At 37.5% G+C, this 17,559-nt stretch overlaps 1 protein-coding gene across 1 annotated transcript in view; it reads left to right on the forward strand.

The window, feature by feature from the left end:
* The window catches only part of MIPEP (mitochondrial intermediate peptidase), a 66,707-nt gene that overhangs the window by 16,008 nt on the left and 33,140 nt on the right, over positions 1–17,559 (forward strand). The window contains exons 11-14 of the mRNA XM_083884875.1: positions 11,814–11,967; positions 12,929–13,006; positions 13,573–13,777; positions 16,579–16,688. Of these exons, the coding sequence (XP_083741001.1) occupies positions 11,814–11,967; positions 12,929–13,006; positions 13,573–13,777; positions 16,579–16,688 (547 nt within the window). The remainder of the gene's footprint in view (positions 1–11,813; positions 11,968–12,928; positions 13,007–13,572; positions 13,778–16,578; positions 16,689–17,559) is intronic.

A 17,559-nucleotide genomic window follows, 5' to 3' on the forward strand; every position in this document is an offset into this window, starting at 1 on the left:
GATTTCTTTCTTTTGGAAGAAGTTTACTTTTTAAAGGTCTTTAATGGAAATGCCATGGTTGTATTTGTGGTATGCTGTGCACAGAGCATAGCCTACGTATTTGTCTCTCGTGTTTTGGGCCTCAAAAGTAGTTTGCATGGTGGATTTTTGTATTAGGAATTTCTTGTTTCTTCTGCTTAGTAAAACATTTTTGTTGAAATGGAAGCAAATGTGTGCTTTTGGGTATTCCGTTTGGACTACTGTTGTCACCGTCCAGCTGAAGTACAGACCCATAGCTTCCTAGGTATTGTCAGGTACATAAGATGCAGATTATCTTTACAGATGGAGGTGTAAAGAAAAAGACTATGAGGATTTAATTCTTGATTAAGTAACTCAGCACTAGGGGGTGCAAGAAATATTAGATGAGACAGTGTGTCTGCTGGAAAATGTTTGCTGTTTCTTAGTTTGGCCTATTCAACCATTCCTCTTTAGTCCTCCAGATTTTGACCTGCTACATCTCAAATGACACTGCAACTCATGACACATTTTTAATGTGTCTATTTTATGTTTGCAGCATGTTTTGTATTTTAAATGTATTTATATATTTTATCTTCTAAATATACATTTAGTCTTTACTGTAACAGGATTAAGGAAACAAATCCTTCACTAGATTACTAACAACTAGCTTTAAGAGGCAGATATTTACTTGTGAAGGATGCAGGATGCCCTCAGGCGTTTGGACTGTAGAGTTTTGATGCTGTTTGCTGTCGCAGCGGATGGTTTTGTCTCTGCTTTCGGCGGAGTTACCGATCTTTGCTGCTGTTCTGTCACTCAACAGCAGGAGGCGCTCCAGACTCAAGCCACAGAGTTGCGGTTGTTCTGTCCAAACCCATCACAACAATTTTGTTTCTGTCAGCTTTCACCAAGTCTTTTCCCTGGAAACTTGATCCTACTTCAAAAGTTTAAGCCTCCCACAGGAGGATGGGAACAGGATATTTTACTTTTTTTTTTTTTTTCCCCAGACTATGTTAAGTAGCCTCTCTGGCTTTAAAGCTACACTTAAGACAGTGTAATGTTTTTGTAGCTATAGTTTAAGAGGCTGGGAAAATACATGTCGGTATAAATGTACTTTTAAGAGAAACAGGAGACAAAAGTCTGAAATTCATGGTAGTACTATCTTAAAAGAAGATAGAGTAATTAGGAGAACCTCAAGGATTTTGGCAGGCTAAAGGTAATAAACCAGTGAATGCTAGAACATGCTTCAGCATCTAACAAGTAAGAAGATGTCTAATATGTATATTATAAAAATAATAATGTTGTGTTTTAGTGGAGACAAGCACCCAAGTATTAATTAAATTGCATTACTTCTCAGTAAGTGCAGCTGTAATTCTCAAGGCCCTGATCTTGCAAAGATGTGGTAGTCTTGCTGACTTCTTCCGGGTCAGAGAAATAAACACAACAGAAAATCACCCCAAAATGCTGTGAGAGACTTTTTGAGGTCAGCCATTTGCCTTGAAGGTGGGATTGGCTGTGCTTAATCACTTCTGACAGAGGTGCAGAACTGTTCTGGAGAACCATCAGCAGTGAGTTTTGTGTATTTGGTGTTGACTCCTGCTTCCTTAACCTGTGTTTCTTGCCAGGCTGGGTTGACTTCACTGGCTATAATTCACTGTTAGGATTTTTGCCAAAATGTCCCAGATTTTATTCACCTTGAAGCTGGGATGTGCTTGCAGAGTACTGACTCTGCTAATTCCTTTTTTGGGATTGAAGAAGGAAGTAAGAGCAGCCTTGAGGATGACAGATCAATGCAAAAATATGTTAGTTTCCTGATGTGTAGGGAAGAGAAGCCATCATGACAGCTGCAGGCATTTTGGGCCTTGAGGTGCCAGCTTCAGGGGAGGGTAGGTACCACTTCTGAGTTTTTTCAGAGGAGGGGGTTCAGTACCAAGATATGCAAATGTGACTGGATGTTTCACAAGTTCCTAAAAGCTGCAACTAATGCTGAGGTTTGCAAGTTAATAGTAAAGAAACTTGTCCATGTCTGCTTTTTGTAAAATTAATTTTAGTTTATGAAACCTTTCTCTCTTGGGAATGCCATGTGGAAGAATAGCCTAGACCCTTTGCAGAACATGTGAGAAAACTGTGGCTGTTCAATTTGAAAGCTGAAGTGGAAAAGTAATGTAAAATGTTAATAGGAAATCTTTCAAGAAAAGTGCTCAGAGAAAAGGAGAACTTTCTGTAACAAACTATTTATAAGAAAGGGAAGACATACCTTCTGTTAAATCAACTAATGTAGGTATAGAAGGTCTACTTTAACTCACCAGTCATTAAGCTGGTGGATTAAGCTTTTTTTTGGAGGGAAATCTGAAAGTTATTGAAAAGCATTGCTGTGAAGCAGAATTCAACTTTCAAGAATTATTTCTTTATTCAAAATGTTGTGGAAGAACAAAGAAACTGCTGATTTGAAAACTAAGTCAATGCTAAAAGTTGCATGCAGTGTTGATACCAATATTCCAAATTAGCCCTTGACCTCCTCCAAAATATTCTAGGAAGTACAATTAACAGAAAGAAAAAAGGAACTTGAACTACAGGTGCTACTTTATGGTTGATGAGACTACAAAGACTTTCTTCTATTATTATTACTATTATTTTTAAGTAATCCAGAGTTTTCTATAAATCATGTTAGAGTCTCCCTTTAGGTAAAGAATTAAGTTTCATAGTCTGGCATGTAGTGAAAATTGGAAGGGGTTTTCCTTGTCTTGATCTCTTCAAGTTAACCTGAGGGGTTCATCTCACTTTTATCTTCATTAACAAGATCTTTTCAAGTTTCTTTTAAAGTTTTTACAGGATCTGTTTTGTTAGAGATAGTTAACTTCATCTCCTATATTTTTGTGAATGTCAACAGGATAATAATTTTTCTCATAAAACCCCTCTAAGAAGTCGGGATATATCAGGGACTACATTTAATTGCCACCAATAAGAATTTTTGCCTGGTAGCTAATTTGCAATTGTTAGGAGTCTGAATGCTTGTGTTCTGAAGAGCAGTGATCCTGATTCACATATCCCTAATGTTCAATTTTATAAAAAGCATTCTCAAAAGAATAGATGAAAGTCATGTTGCACAAGGCAGTCTTAGCCTTGTTCCATAGATACAGCTTAAATGAAAGTGATTTTAGGAGTCTGCGTTTTATTTAGACTCAGTGAAGTCATGCAAGCTTAGAAATAATTATTTATAATCACATACTACATCTTTGTTTCTCACAGGGGCACAGCCTTTTTGTTTGAAGCCTGCTGTTCTTGAAGAATAACCAAACCTCATTGTGTCAGTTAACTTCTTTTTATAATTGTTTTTTTAATTGGTTTGGCTGCTTTGCTTCTCTTAAAAATACTGCTGGGCTGCAAACTGTGAAAGTAAAGTGTCTGGATTTCTTAAATGTAGTTTATCCTTTAATAAAAAGCAGGAATTTACATTAAAGAAACTACAGCTTTCTTTGATATTTCTACTTTCATTAGGAGGGTACTGAGATTTCTCTTCATAAAGTTACTGAGCTCACATGGTGACATAGAATATATGAGAAAATTTTCATTCTTCCCTGGGCTTTGTTATAAATACGAATGTTTTGGCATTTGAAATCAGATGCTTAGAGTGAATTAAGTTACTGGAATATGCAAAATGAATACAGAACAAACCTATTATGTTCATGTGTCTCCGTCTTTTACAGTTTTCGACATGTAAGCATGAGAGTCATGCATATCTACAGGAGAAACAAATAATTTAAGTTTCATTATTACAATAAAAGGGACCTCTTTGAGTCTTGATTTTATCTTTTGTAAGCCAAAGCAGCTTAACAGAAAGTTTGGCACAGTGGAAAATACTCTTTTCCACTGTAGAGGACTTCATGTATATATTTGTTGATGCTGTTACTGATTTGTGCAGGGTGAGTGTATGTTGATGTCCACTTTTTTTTTACATAAATGTTATATGACCTACATCAAAACTAAAAGCAACCTTTTAAAACAATATTAATATCTAGGCATGTACAAAATCCTTGATTTCAGGAAGTCTTCTTTTAGATTAATCATTGTGTTTTCTGATGGGTGTGTGTATGTTTGTAACGGATAGAAGTTTTGATATTTCCTTTTCCTGTTCTTCCACAATTACATTCAGATCCTTTATGTTTCACGTAAAGGCTTAAGAAATTTTATGTGCTCAAGTTCAAGGGTAGTTGGGAAAAATCTTTTTATAGCAGTACAAATTGCAAATATCAAAAATCAATCCGTACCCGTGTGTTTTTTTTACCTGAGGTACACTAGCAGAAATCTTACATGGTAAGAAATCTTTTTGACTGGAGTATATAGCTCTCTGCAAAGTTAACACCATCTGAGATCCATCTCTTTTCAAAGGCGTATTCCCATAGAAAATGCTGTGCTCTTCATCTTTTTGGGATTCAGCTATACAACATGCAGTCAGCCAGGGAAGCCTAAGTTCCAGAAAGAAGCAAAAGCTTGTAGCTGAGCTCTAGACTTGTGCTAGTTACCTCCAGTTGGTACCTTATTAAACTTGAAAGTGTTATAATGTTTGTGCCTGCCCTTCTCTGGTGACATACGCATCCTAAGGCCCAGAACTCACATTTTAAATGGAAGGGTACCCAGAACAGGGTGTTTGGTTCTTGCCCTTGTTTGTTTAGCTGCCCTGAATCCTTTTTCTTCCTTAGGAAGTGAAGGAAGAATATGTGTTTGCTGGCTTTAGAGACAGTAGTGCAATGTTTTGCTGGAGGTGTTACTCTGCCATGTGCATCATCCTTCCTTCTGAATTCTATTTGTCTGCTCTTCTGGGGCTGCAAATTACAGCACACAAGAAAACCTGTCTTCCAGCTCTTTTTGCAGTAGTTATTGTCACTAAATGCTGTCTGTCTCCAGAACATTAACCTTTCCTCCTAGTAGCAGTAACCCTTAGCAGAAATTTTACTGGTAGCAGAGTGTCTGTTACTGTAGTTCAGTGCGCGGGTCATGATAATTTCCTTTCTGATTCCTTTTCCCAAAAATACTTGAGTGCACTTCCTGTTAGAGATAAAATCATAACTTGTCTGAATAAATGTGGAGGCAGCTTGCCAAAGAGTGTGCTCATAATAAAGCAGCTGCTTCTTGCAGTTTTATGTCAAATTTTTATTTTTTCTTTTACATAGAAGGCAAAAAGTTGTACAACTATTCAAGCTCACAATTGATAACAGCTTGAAAATTGTGCATAAGGTGATTCTTAGAATGGTTGCTGCTTTAACATGTAGTATAATAAAAATAATTATATGCGCAGTAGGGTCATCAACATTTATTAACATGTAGGTTATGAAGATGGCTTTGTTCTGACTAGTGAGCATTTCAGGGGAAGGCTAAGCTATAGCACTTTGGAAATTCTGCTCCTATGTAGAGTCAGGCAGTATCAGCTAATTCATTAACTGAAGTTATTGTCCTTTCATTTTGTCAATTGAAATGTAATGTGCAGTGGAATCCCAGAATCACAAAATTTTTAGGGTTGAAAGAGACCTCTGGAGATAATCTAGTCCAACCCCCTGCCAGGGCAGGAATGCCTTGGTTTTGGTAGGGTTTTGTTGGGTAGGTTTTAGTCTGCATTTATAAATACAATTGGTTTCACATTTGAAAAAAAAGGGATCAAAGAAGCACCATACACCTGGGATAGAAGATGGGGAACTTTGAGTTCTCCCTTTAGCTTCAGGAGAAATTAATTTTATAGTCTTGGATCAGCCCTCAAAAAGGCTCTGCATCCTACACCGACAAGTTCTGTCTTTGTTACTGGGCAATTTAAAATGCCAGAGGAGTGTATTGAGAGAAGTCTTCATCTTAAAGTTTTATGTGGTCTTTAAGAAAATCTGGCCCAGCTCAGAGCGTGTTTTGAAGCCTGAGACCCTTTAACAGCATGAGAATTTTCGTTCAAAGGACTGAGGGAAGAGAAGTTTGGATTGCTGTCACAATCACAGTCCCCATTGCTGTCAAGAAGTTGAGTTACCATGTTTTTAGATTGGTATAAATTTGAATGCCAAAATACAGTGCCTGGGAAATGTGTTCCTGGAGTTCCACTAGGGTGATGAAGCTGTCAGTAACTGAGATTGGGTAATCATTTGCTAGCAAACAGATGCTTTTTTTCTTGTCATCTGGAAACAATGAAGTTGATAATAACTGCTACCATTTGAGTGTCTGAAATCAACCAAGAATCTTGAACAAGGGAACATCTAATTGGTAAACTCTTCCAAATACTTTTCTACCCACACCCGTATGCCAGATTTAAGTTTTAGAGATCTAGTAGAATTGCAGCATTTGCTGTTCTGTTCATGGGGTATTTTTATTTTTGGGGAAAGCTCAAATCTTTCAATTTCTTCCCTTTTCCCCATTGTCCTCTAATCTTACCTAGTGTTACACCATTTATTTTTCAGTGAGTAGCATTAAATCTGGAAGGTGGGGGCTCAGAAAAGAGTCAGTCATATGCTTGCTTTTGCCACTGAAAGGCAAGATCATCTATCAGTAATAATTCCAAGAACTGAGGTTTTGGTTATAGAACATCAGTTTCAGATGGCTGAGGTTTTGGCTAATTGCTGTTCCTAAGTAAGCCCAAAGAGAAAGTTTTCCTGGAATCAGTGCAAGTTTGGGGTTAGGTTTTCTTCAGTTATAGTCAGTTGTACTTAATTTGTGAAAATAGAGCTCATGTATGAAGTAGGACCAAATTCAAAACTTGGAAATTGAATTTGTGTTTTGGTGTCTGAAATGATTACTGCTTAGTGGATATAGACTGCTATACAAGGGTTTTTGAAGATGCATTACACACTTCTTGGAGGAGTAGCTTTTTTTTTTTAGTAGCCAGTACTCATTTTGAAATATTATTGGCTATTACCATCTGATTGTGATAATTGCACTATATTATGGGTTTTAACCCCTTTCTCCATAACTCCTAGGTCATTGAACTGTCTAGCGAACAAACAATGGATTCCAGATAAGGTATAATAATCTCCACTGACTGCTGCAACGTGTGTCCAAAATTAGTTTCAGTATTGGGTCTGTGTCATAAGACATTCATGGTATTTGACGATTTTTCAATAACTTCAGCTTTGATCTTTTTTTCCACACTGGTGTAATAGGCAAGGCAGAAATGGACAATTGAGATCAGAAGTAGAAACATTTTTGTTTTGGCATTCTGTATTAAAAAAAGTAGTTTTCTAGAACTTCTTTAGATTTTCCATTGGCATGAAGAACATTAACATACATCTTCCATTAAATGTGGGAGAGGTTTGATCCTGACAATGTTTTACCAGAAGGGACTGACATTAACTTTGTGTAGTTTCTATTAAAGTGATTGTTTAGTCAGGATCTCATTGTACTCAAAATGTCAAGATTGTGACATCTTGAAACATTAGCCAGAGTAAGGGGCTAGTTCCTGTGGGGAGTCTGCCTTAAGGCATTATAGTCTGTTACTGCTTTTTTTCTGGGGGGGTGGATAAGTATCATGCTTTTTTTCAAAGGACAAAACAATTACAGACTGATTTCCTGCCACCACCCCAACCCCTCACCCCACTTAGGATAGTGACAGTATATTACAAAATACTTATCAGAAAGCCTTCTTCCCATCCTTTTTCTCCTGGCATAGGGTCATTAAGGACATTGTGTATGTTTAAGGAGTGCTGAGAACGAGACAGAAGTAGGCATTGATCTTCACCCTGCAGTATATTAGTATCAGCTGTTCTATTCATGAAGAAATATCATTGCTTTCTTCTGCTAGTATGTATCTGTATTTTTGACAGAAATGAAATGAAACTTAGTTTCAGAGATTTTTTTTTTTCCACTCCTCCAGCAAAAACACTAATCCAGTATTTCAAGTGAATGTCATAATCCTTTGCAGTTAGTATGGAACATTGTCTTCCTCTGATAAAGCTGGAATTTATCTCATATTGCAGCTGTGTGCTCTTGGTCCTAGGTTCCATAGGACATCTTCACATAACAGATGAGGTTGGAAATTTGATCCAGAGGTCATCTGGTCCAGGCTCCTGCTCAAGCAGGATCCCCTAGAGCTGAGCATCCAGGATCATGTCCAGGCAGCTTTTCAGTACTTCCAAGCTGCAAAACTTCATGGCCCCTAGGAGTAACCTGTGCTACTGCTTGCTAATCCTCACTGGGATAAAAATATTTCCTGATGTTAAGATACAACATCTCCTGTTCCATTCTGTGCCCGTTGCCTCTGGTCCTGTCACTGGACAGCTCTGAGAAGAGCCTCGCTCTGTCTTTTTTGCACCCTCCCTTCAGGAATTTATAATCCTTATTAAGATCCCTCTGAGCCTTCTCTTTCTCAGGCTGAAGAGTGTGGCCATGTCTCTCTTTTCCTGATGAGCTGAGAGCTGGACACAGCATTTCAACACTGGACACAGTGCTGAGTAGAGCAGAAGGATCACCTCTCTCAGCCTGCTGGCCATGCTCTTCCTAGTGAACCCAGGATGCCACTCACATTCTTTGTGGCAAAGGGTCCCTTGCTGGCTCATCTTTAGGTGTCCAGCAGGACCCCCAGATCCCTGTCTGCAAAACTCCTTGCTTGCTGGATTTGGGTGTCCTCCAGCACATACTGGTGCCTGGGGTTGTTCTCCCCAGGTTCAGGGGAGAACTTCTTGAGGTTCCTGTCAGCCCATTAATCTTGTAGACCTGTAAAGATCCCAGTGTCTGGAAGCAAGACCCTCTGACATATCAGCCACTGCTCTCAGTTTGGATGACAGTTTGGTGTTACCTGCCAGTGACTGGACAGGACTAGGCCCAGTATTGACCCCTAGAGCACACTGCTGGTCCTTGGCCTCCAAGCAGCCATTGTGGCACTGGTCAGCTCCCTCTGGGCCCTGTCATTCAGCCTGTTTTCTGTCTGCTCATCCAGCCCATACATTGACAGGCTCTCTGTGAGGATCTTAGGAGAGACAGTGTCAAAGGGCTCACTGAAGTCCAAGGAGGTGACATACACTGCTCTCCCCTTTTCTGCCAGGCCAGTTATTTCATCATATAAGGTTATCAAATTATTTAAGCATGACTTGTCTTTGGCAAATCTATGCTGACTATTCCTGGTGACTTTCTTGTCTTTCATGTACTTGGAAATGATTTCTAGAGTTGGCTGGTCTATCAAAAAAAAAAAAAAAAAATCTACTCTTTAGAAAGTTTTGAGCAGTCTTTACACATCTTTTGATTTTTCGTATTTCTTGTGTAAAAGTTATGTAATTTCATGAAATGTTTTCAAGGGTGCTGTTCTTTAATTTCTTATTATTGTCATATTCTCTTATCCTGCAGTTGAACTCATTGTTGAGAGTTTTAATTTCCTGCAGCTGTGAAAATCTCACGTTTTATTATGAATGTGAGCTGTTGGTAGTATGAAATTTTAATGTACTGAAGTGTGTGTTTGTAGTACTGTATCATACGGGTTTTCTTGAAATACCTCATATGCTTGTCTTGCTTCTCCCATTGGGCAGGGAGGAAATGGCACAGGAACCCTGGATGCTACTGGAGGGGAGGAGTGTGTGCAGGCTTTGCACATAAGCATAGCTTTGGCAGGACTGATTGAAATGCACTCAGCAAAAAAACCCTGCAAAGAGCCCTTGTGCAGTGAAACCACTTGAGCTTGTCTGTGGAGTGTATTGAGACAGTACTTTTGTAGCCAGATATTAGTTAAAGAAGCAATTCTTTGAATTACAAATGGAAAACTCAGCTTACTGTTCATAGTGGCATGCAAGATGAGAGTACAAGATTTTAAAGTGGTATGACAAAAAACAGTTCTAAACTATTGTGGAGGTTATTATAATTTTCTGCCAAAAGAAGGGTTGTTTTAACAGGCCTTGTAGTCTGTATGCAGGGAGAACTTCAGAGCAGAATCAGGAGGTCTGAAGCACTTGTGGTGTGTTTCAATTTTCATGGTAACAGTCTGGGCAGAAGATGATCATTGGGCAATTCTATAAAAGTGTGGAGACACATGAGATTTACCTGCTAAAACCTTCCAAGAAGCGCCACTGTTGAAAGCATTTCAGTTCTTAGGAATTACTGACTTAAAAATTCTTGGGATATTCAACATATACCCTGTAGTTCTGTACTTGGAGGTAAAAAGAGGAGCTCTGTGTCATTCAGTGTCCTTTGTGCTCCAAATTTCTGTGGCTTATATGAAAATTAACTCATCTCTTCTGCTTTTTTTAGACCCTTGCCTTCAGTCTTTTTATCTAACTTGATCTTAAGTGATTTATATCAGGCTTATTTCCTTGGGTGTAATGACTTTTTGAGTAAGAAGAAAAATGTGCGTATGGAAGTGCGAATTTAAGTGTGAAGTTCTTGAAAAAGTGTGTCAGTATGGTAGAGGCAAAATCTGCTTTATTTTCTGTGTTCTAGTATAGTTTAAAATAGAATGGAATACACTGACTTTAGCTTCTTGCATTTGTGGTGTGAAAATAAGCAAAATCTTGTACTTCACCATATTGTGGCTTAGAGGAGTAACCCCACCCTGCTGTGCCTCACAGCTCAGTGACAGAGCTGCATTTGTAAGCAGCATTTTGGCAAATGAAGTATCCCCAGTGGGCTTTTTTTTTTTCAGGTCTTCTCTGTGGCAGTGGGAAGGAAGGGTAGGTGTGTGGGTAGTGACTAGCTGACTCTTTCACAGCTGCTCTGTAACTAAGCCTTTTGATCACAGACCTTAAAACAGCATGGTTCTCATCTTTGGTGTCTAGCTATTGTAGTCTATCTGATGCATGTCTAAATTTCAGTGACTGTGACTGTCTAGAGTTAAACAGCGAGACCCTAGAAAATGGTATAAAATAGCACTTGGGCTTTGTATATGAAATGAGGCACACACAACTACAAGCAGATTTGGGGTGCACACTCAAGTAAAAGCAGATTCCAGTTCTGATTTTGCTGTTGTCTCAAAAGAGTTGTGTGGTGCTGATCAGCTTGTGAAAGGTGTAATTTTGCAAAGCATTTATTTGCTTGATATGCTTGTAGTGTATTTACTTTTCAGAGTCAGAGTCTCAGGGAATGTAAACCCTTTTACAGACTGCATACATCTCTGAACTACTTTTTGAATTTTTTGCTCATTCTCAGTTTAAATGCATGCATGCAGATGTCTTCCTCCCTATGAGTGTCTTCTGTGCTACAGTGTCTTCAACGTAGTTGGTTGAGGTTGGGCTCATTAAGCTTGGCCATGTTTGAAATCCGTGTCACATACTAAAATTTTCAGGTGACTCACAGCTGTAAGATATTTTCTACATGGTTCAAGAGAATCCCCAGAGCTTGAGGTGTGATTTTTGTGTGGGAGGTGGTTGTGTCTACTTTGTGTTTCTGTTGCTGCAGTGAAAGGCAAGACTGCAGAGTCAGCAGTGCTTACCAGTTGGTTTCCTGCCCTAGCTGAGGATTTGGCTTACACCACAGCCAAAGCCAGCTTGTTTTTCTGATCAGTCATACGATGCAGCCTTGGCATGGGAAAGGCAATTGAGTGCCAATGGCCTCTTGAGTATCTAAAGCTACTGCTTGGCCACCCATCATGTTGCCATGGTTTGTTTGGGCTACATGTTCACCACATTTCTAAAAATTGTAGTCAACATCTGTTGAATTTGGAATCCAGATTTGAATGTAAGAAAAACTGAGGTACTGAGAAGCACTGTGCCTATAATTTGGTTTCACCATTTGAAAAATAAAGCCAAACATGCTCACTGAGGGGCTTTGGGCTGAGCTGGTGTATTTTGTGACATCCTATGGCTTGAAGGTGAGTACTGTAGTTTTATGTAGCTCTGATGATTGACTGGTTTGGGATTCTTGTATTCCCTTAGGTACAACATTGATCCTGGCTTGTACTGTCCATTTTTCTCCCTTGGGGCATGCATGGAAGGTCTGAACTCTTTGTTCAGTCAGCTCCTAGGGATCTCTCTCTATGCTGAACAGACAAAGAGAGGAGAGATTTGGTCTGAGGATGTTCGAAAGTTGGTGAGTATTCCTGTTCCCAGCACCTGAAACTAAAGAGATGATAAACAAGATAGTGTGTTCCTGTGAGCTGTGAATCAAACTTACAAAAAAAAAAATTACTTGAATACCTATCAAAACCACAAAAAACAACTAGTTGTCTAATTTTATTTGAAGTTAGACCTCAAGACCTTTATCATCTCTTTAAATGCCTTTTGGATGTTTGGTATTTTTTGGCCTTAATAATAGCTCTGTCAAGGATGCCTGAATCAGAAACAGTTTCTGTGTTTTGAGATAATTGTTGCACCTTTCTGACTGAGCCTTGTTAGTTTATTTAGTTTCAATTTGTAGATGACAATAGATGACTACAACTGTAGGTGTGTGTCCTAGTAGTCATGTGTCTTTGCCTCTTTTTTATTTTACTCTGTAAGTCATCTTTAATTTGAGGTTGATTTTTACCTTTCTTTTATTTTTCTGCCCTCTTTTCAGGAGAGAGTGGAAATAAAAACTTGGGCAATAACTTACTCATCAGGTTTCCAAGTTCCTCTGTTGTCTTACGATATTTATTCACTGCCAGATCTTCTCCACTGCTCTTCTATCCTCAGTCTCCACCAAGAGATGCTGTTCTTTATATACTGTAGATCAATTTATTATTACTCCTTACTCTTTATATTTTTATTTCCATGGTAAATCAGCTTCTGTTTGTCATTTGGGGACTAGAGACAGTGCTTTTTTTAACACAGAAAGTACTTTTAATACTAATTTGTGACTAGCTAGTTTTGAGTGAAAAACAGAAATGTCTGTAGTTTGAGATACAAGATGTGAATTTTGTACATTTTTTCCAATTAAAATGACATACACATTTTTTATAATAATTATTCCTAGTTTGTTACTTATTCATAAGTCTTGAGATTTGAATATTATGTCTTCAATTTACATGTTATCATTGCTTTCACTATGGAAATGATACTCTTTTCTTCTTTAGGCTGTTGTTCACGAAACTGAAGGTTTGCTGGGATACATCTATTGTGACTTCTTCCAGCGACCTGATAAACCACATCAGGTAACATTTATAATCTGACTTCAGCTTGGGTTTTATATAAGTAATAACTGCATCTGCAAATTACCACCTTTAGTGAGAAGATGAGTGGACAAACTTTAAATCTACATTAGTTTAATACATAACTCTGTTTTGCTACTATTTCAAAATATACTAGTAGTGCTGTGTGGTGTATTTTATAAAGAAGTTACTGCTGAAGGCTGAGGAGAGAACTTAATCTATACATTATGGATTTGACACATCAGTAAATTTCTTGGCACTAGTGATACCTGTTAGAAAATTTGAATGGTTTTGATCATTCTAAAACATAAAGAAAGAATTTTGTTTTCTGAAAGCAACACAGTCTTTCACTTATGGAATAAGTTAATTTTCTTATGAATTTGAAGCATATAATAAGGATGGAGAAACAGTGCTGCTATTGAACAACACTGTTAATGACTATTGAATTCTGCTTGTGTAACTGAGTATATGTTCAGATTTGATTTAACAATTTAGTTTAATTTAATCATTGTTTTAATATCATTCGTATAATAACATTGGCTGTCCATGTTTGCTTTTACTTTGCAAAGGACTGTCACTTTACAGTTCGAGGAGGCAGGCTAAAGGAAAATGGAGAGTACCAGCTTCCTGTAGTTGTTCTTATGCTGAGCCTTCCCAATTCAGCAAGGGGGGCACCAACATTACTAAGTCCTGGCATGATGGAGAATCTCTTCCATGAAATGGGACATGCTATGCATTCTATGCTGGGAAGAACTCGGTACCAACATGTCACTGGTAAGAAAGTTATAATAGTGATTTTTTTTGTTTGTTTGTTTGTTTTAGTCAAATGTTCGATTTCCAGAAGAAAGGAGTTGATTAAAGAAAACTAAAAAATAGACAGAAAAAAAAAAAAGAATAAAAAGAGTATGAACCAAAAATGATTGCCATGTCAGTAGTTCTATACCCTTGATCATTTGAGAATACAGTATCAGATCCTCAGATATTTTATAAAACTCAACCAAACAATACTTGAATATTTTTTTCTAATAAGAATTAGGTGTTTGTATCTCTTCTTTATGCACTGTTGATCTTTATTCTATTGGCAGCATCCACTCTTGCAAGCTTGTCTTATGTGGAGTTTATAATCGCTGGAATAGTTGGAGGTTGGGAAATAGGTTGTATCTAGTGCAAAACCACAATGAATCCTGGGTTGGAAATGACTTAGGGAAACGAATGAAGTAAAATTCGTGAATTAGGTCTTGCAAAGAGTAGTGAGGGTATTGGCTGGCAGCCTTCTGCAGTTGGGGTGAACAGGTCAAAGACCCATGTTCGCTAAGGCACCTTGGCGTGCTATTTTTTTTACCTGTGGACAGCTTGGTATGTTCTTTTCTGTAATAGTGTGCTGGAAATCTCAAGTGCAATAGACATTTACTTAAAAATAAACAAACAAAAAACCACAAACAACTAACAGCCGAACAGATGAGATTTCAACTCCCTTCTCTGAAGAATTATTTTTTAATATGTTTTTCCGTTTTTATGCTAGTGATTCAAAGGAGTGTCCATGGTGCAGTTCATGTTTTATCGATAGACACCTTTGCACCCAGTGGCAAAATACTCTTTTTTTTAAGTTGTCCATTTAAAATTAAAATTGACTGAGCTGTTTTATAAGTATGTCACTAGTGGACATTGTTAAAACAGATGAACACTGCATAATTCCTTCAGTATAAGTGCTGTGTAGTCTTTGGGACAGGTAAGGGCTCTCCCCCACTTTTTCCACTCATATAGCCTTGTTCATCATGAGCTACAGGAATACTTATATGCCCAAAATAGCTGCTTTGATGTGAGTTCTCCTCTTATGCTGAATCATGTGTGTCTGCATGTCAAACTCTTGAAGGGGCAGGAAGTGGCTAATTTTGAGGCTCAGACTTTCCAGGAGTCCCTGTGTGTGGTTTCTGTGTTGCTTTAGCTCCAGGCACTTCTGCATCCCAGAGGATTTCACTCTAGATCTAGCATTGCAAAAGCAGCATTGGAGGTTGGAGGTCAGTGGTGTTGTTTCTGCAGAGAATCCGTTTTTTATGGATTTGGAATGTGTAACAATCAAAGGGCTCGATCCAGGCATGTCTGTTAGGGCTGTCTGCTCACATGGGACACGAGGGTGGTAAAGTATGGAAACAAGATGACTACAGGCATTGTGAGAACAACAGATTTGACATTCTAGTTGAGATGAGCTGAGTAATTTGACATTTTTCCTGCTCTTTCTTGCCTTACTTTTCTTTAACTCAGAACTACACAGTGCAGATCATGCATTTTCAGAATATAAGGAGAATTTTTGCTATCAAATTTTTTAGCAATGGTGAACAAACAGAATCACAGTTTTATATGTGAATGCAGGAGTGCATATAGCTAATGTGTCTGTGAAAAGGTCCAGTGTGATTTGAAATTACATCAGAGCTGAATCTAATAGCAGTAAGTATTAGAATAATAAAGGTGCTGGTGAAGCCTCGTGCAATGTTTGGGCATGTTCTTTTTGTGTGTCTAGTCTGAAGGTGAATTCAAACTGCAGCAGGTAAAAAGAACTAGAATGGATAGTTTCTTAGACTTTCTTGCCTTTGGATAATGATGGCTCAGAGAGAATACAGTTTCTTCTCAATTTAGCAGGTAAAAAACAGTGTGATAAATGCTGTTTATACTAAAGAGCAGTATCAGTCTGAATCATTGAGTATAAACAGATTATTAGTTAAGATTAAAAATTAGAGAAAGCTTTGTAGAGGTCAAAGGAGTGATTTTAAAAACTAGTCTTCAAAAAATAGTAAAAGCGTATTGAGGTTTAAGACTAATTCTGAATGTTGACATTGTCTCTGGCAGACAGGGATAGAGGTGATGACCCACTGGGTCCACTATGAAAGCAACAACTTTTACATTGCTAACTTTAATATAGAAATTAGAAACTCAGCTTTGATTTGGCAATGTGTTACTCTTTTTAAAAACTTCCATTGGGCAAGATCCTGATAAAGATTAGAATAAATAAGATTTTTGGGAAAATGCTTTTTGAAAACAGTAACAGCTGAGATATTACCTCATTGCACTTACATAGAACATGTCTTCAGTCTGCAGGAGTGTTCCTTGAATGAATGACTCGGTATTATAAAGCAAGGTTAATATAAAGCATAAGTAAGCTCAGCAAACAGATGGAATTTAAAACTTGCAACTCTGAATGGGATTAAGGCAGAGGTTTATTTACATTGTAGTTTAATTTAGGTTTAGGACACTTAAATAGATTTGGTGTTTCATGTAGGGCCAGTTTGGCTACAGTCTGGTTTAGTTTAAAAAGGGTGTGATCCAGAGCTTTATAAGGTGCCTCACCCAGCTGTTCAAATATTTTGTTTTACTTTGTGATTTATAGTAAAATGTGTAGGATCATAATGAAGCTTTTCTGGCAGTATGTACAATAATGGAAATAAAATATTGACTTAATAAATGAAAGAACATTAAAGTTCACCAAAAGTCCAAACTGCAAGCTGCAAAACCTTTTGGGAAGAGTTAACTATTTGTGTTAGTGGAAATAGCAAATGCTAATACTATTATTCTACCTCTAGGAACCAGATGTGCTACTGATTTTGCTGAAGTTCCCTCAATTCTGATGGAGTACTTTGCAAATGACTATCGAGTGGTTAACCAGTTTGCAAGGCATTATAAAACAGGACAGGTAGGGAAAAAAATGTAAAATATTGAAAATAGGAATAAATGTATGTAGGAAAAGTATCATATTTACATGTGTTACTAATTAATAATGTTTAAAGTAGAAATAAACAATGGGTAAAATTATTTTAGTTTTACAATTTCAGTTAATGTTGTCATTGCAAAAAAGATAAAGGTAATCTGAGGAAGAATATGAGGTTCTTGTATCCAAGGTTCCAATTACATATTTAAAACTTTCAGCCTTTTTTCCCTACAAGGTGTAGTAGTGAAAAACTTCTGTGTAAATCAAGTTGTTTGGAATGGTTTAATATAATTACAGGTAAGTTATGACAAAAATAAGATTTGTCATTGAACTCTAAAGTCTGTCTTAAAATAAAGCTCAGGTAGCCAATCATGGACACAAATGGAAATGATTTGCGGTGTTTCAAAATTTCCATTTTTAGCATAGTGTAGGGCAGTGATTGAAATATTTTGTGATGAAAAACATACTGCTCTATTTAGGATTACATTAGGATTAGTTAGATTCTGTCTCACTAATTTCTACATTAAAAAGCTGATGCTGTTCTTACATGAAGTTATTCTTGATCAGTCTATTGCAAGGGTCTGCTTTTGTGGGATATTTGGAAAACAGTGCTCTTTGGAACAAGGTGACTTTTGGTGGTCACTTTAAGACATGGCAATAGAAAATTATTTGTATTTACAGACATTTCAGAAATTCCTCCTAAGCTGTGTTGTGTTGTGTTCATTGGAGCTTTTTATCCAATACTAAGCATTCAGTGTTCTTCAGTATTACGGAAGTAGAATTATGTTTGCCTCCATTGAACAGTTATGAAAATATGTTGCTTAACTTCTATTTTAATAGATACTGTCTGAGAAAT

The sequence above is a fragment of the Zosterops lateralis genome (genome assembly GCF_965231275.1).
Source record: "Zosterops lateralis genome assembly, chromosome: 2".
Lineage (NCBI taxonomy): Eukaryota > Metazoa > Chordata > Aves > Passeriformes > Zosteropidae > Zosterops > Zosterops lateralis.